This window comes from Bidens hawaiensis, unplaced genomic scaffold (genome assembly GCF_021521415.1).
Source record: "Bidens hawaiensis isolate Kalapana, Puna unplaced genomic scaffold, B.hawaiensis_p1.1 tig00036383_1, whole genome shotgun sequence".
Taxonomy (NCBI): Eukaryota; Viridiplantae; Streptophyta; class Magnoliopsida; order Asterales; family Asteraceae; genus Bidens; species Bidens hawaiensis.
The window spans coordinates 34587-36119 of NW_027496354.1; the positions used below are offsets into that span (position 1 = coordinate 34587).

The window sequence follows — 1533 nt, forward strand, 5'->3', positions numbered from 1 at the left end:
CAAAATAAATAAAAAATAAAAATAAAAAAAAGGAAAATTTGACAGCAAATTAGAACTCTAGAACACCCGGGAAAGCAAAAGAGCATACTAGCTAGCGTCTAGTATAGTACGTAGCACTTGTTTGGTTCCAATCTTCAAGGTCCTTCAAGAATCCACCATCATGTGTATATAAACCTCTTCATGCTATCACCATGATGAAATCATCAAACAAGTGAACAACAATCAATCCATTTCAAACTTAACCACGTACACACATTATATTAACTTCTTCTTCAGCAATGGCATCCACAACATGCGGTATTCCATCTACTCCTCTCATTTCAAACATCATCTCCAAACCTTCACCCAAATCCAAATCCACCAAACCCCCTTGCTTCGCCTTCTTTCCGCCTTCACAAACCCGTAATAGAATCTCGACCATCAGAGCTCAGGCTGGAAACGATAGCTCCATAGATGTTCACGTCGGTAACAGCCAAAACAAAGATGGCGCCACTGCTCAACGCTTCGTTGAACGCAGACCGTCGTCAACCATATCACCCTTCGGTAAGTATATAATATAACAATCTGTCATATCATAGTTTCGCTATTGGTGGGATATACTGTATACAAAGATGATGATGATGATGATGACAATTCTATCGATAATACTTATTTGTTTAGCAGTGCATGCATGCGATTGTTCAAAGCTTATAAATTAGTGATCAATCGTAATGGCTTCTTATTTACTAATGATAGGTTTGTTGGATCCGTTGTCTCCAATGAGAACAATGCGACAAATGCTGGATACAATCGACAGGATGTTTGACGACTCGATGCCATTCCCAATGAGGAGCCAATCTGCAGGGTGGAACATTCGGTCTCCATGGGACATACAAGACGATGAGAACGAAATCAAGATGAGATTCGATGTTCCCGGGCTCTCAAAGGAAGACCTGAAGGTGTTTGTGGAGGATAACATGCTAGTGATCAAGGGGGAACATAAAAGTAAACAAGAACATGAAGGAGGAGGAGGAGATAATAATGCTGCAGGTTCATGGGCTACGCAGAATTACAGCTCGTATCATACTCGCATTAATCTGCCGGATAACTGTGAGAAAGATAAGATCAAAGCAGATTTGAAGAATGGTGTTCTTTGGATCTCCATTCCAAAGGTCAAAGTTGAGAGAAAGGTGATTGATGTGGATATCCAGTGATGAGTGGATCGACTATATATGTGTGAATTAATATTATGTATATCTGCTTGTAAGTTCCTTTTTTAAATCATGTGAGTTGTAAATTTCTTTCTATATCAATGTTTCAAAATACCAAGTGGTTATTAAACCGGCAACTATCGGTGTGTTATACGGGTGAGATCGAGTGTTATAGTGGTGGTATTAAAAACACAATGATGTTATTATGTTATTATATTATTATGGTATAAGTAGTAGATCATGTTTTTCTTTCTTTATAACACTTATCTAGTATTATAATAAATAAAAATGTTAGTTGAACTACAAACCTCTTAGTTGGTCTAATAGTTTGTCAAATGGCACT

General features: G+C 37.8%; 1 protein-coding gene across 1 annotated transcript; it reads left to right on the forward strand.

Annotated features, from left to right (window-relative positions):
- The first annotated feature begins 273 nt into the window (after positions 1-273).
- LOC143588451 (small heat shock protein, chloroplastic-like) lies at positions 274-1254 on the forward strand. Its single transcript, XM_077069448.1, has 2 exons — positions 274-543; positions 736-1254. The coding sequence occupies exons 1-2, from the start codon at positions 279-281 to the stop codon at positions 1191-1193; spliced, it is 723 nt and encodes a 240-aa protein (XP_076925563.1). The 5' UTR covers positions 274-278; the 3' UTR covers positions 1194-1254.
- Positions 1255-1533: the final 279 nt, after the last annotated feature.

Bases quoted from the DNA above. Each gene is read 5' to 3' on its own strand.
- LOC143588451 (XM_077069448.1), top strand. From the start codon at position 279: ATGGCATCCACAACATGCGGTATTCCATCTACTCCTCTCATTTCAAAC. The intron at 544-735 runs GTAAGTATATAA...TACTAATGATAG, and splicing joins GTCAACCATATCACCCTTCG to GTTTGTTGGATCCGTTGTCT.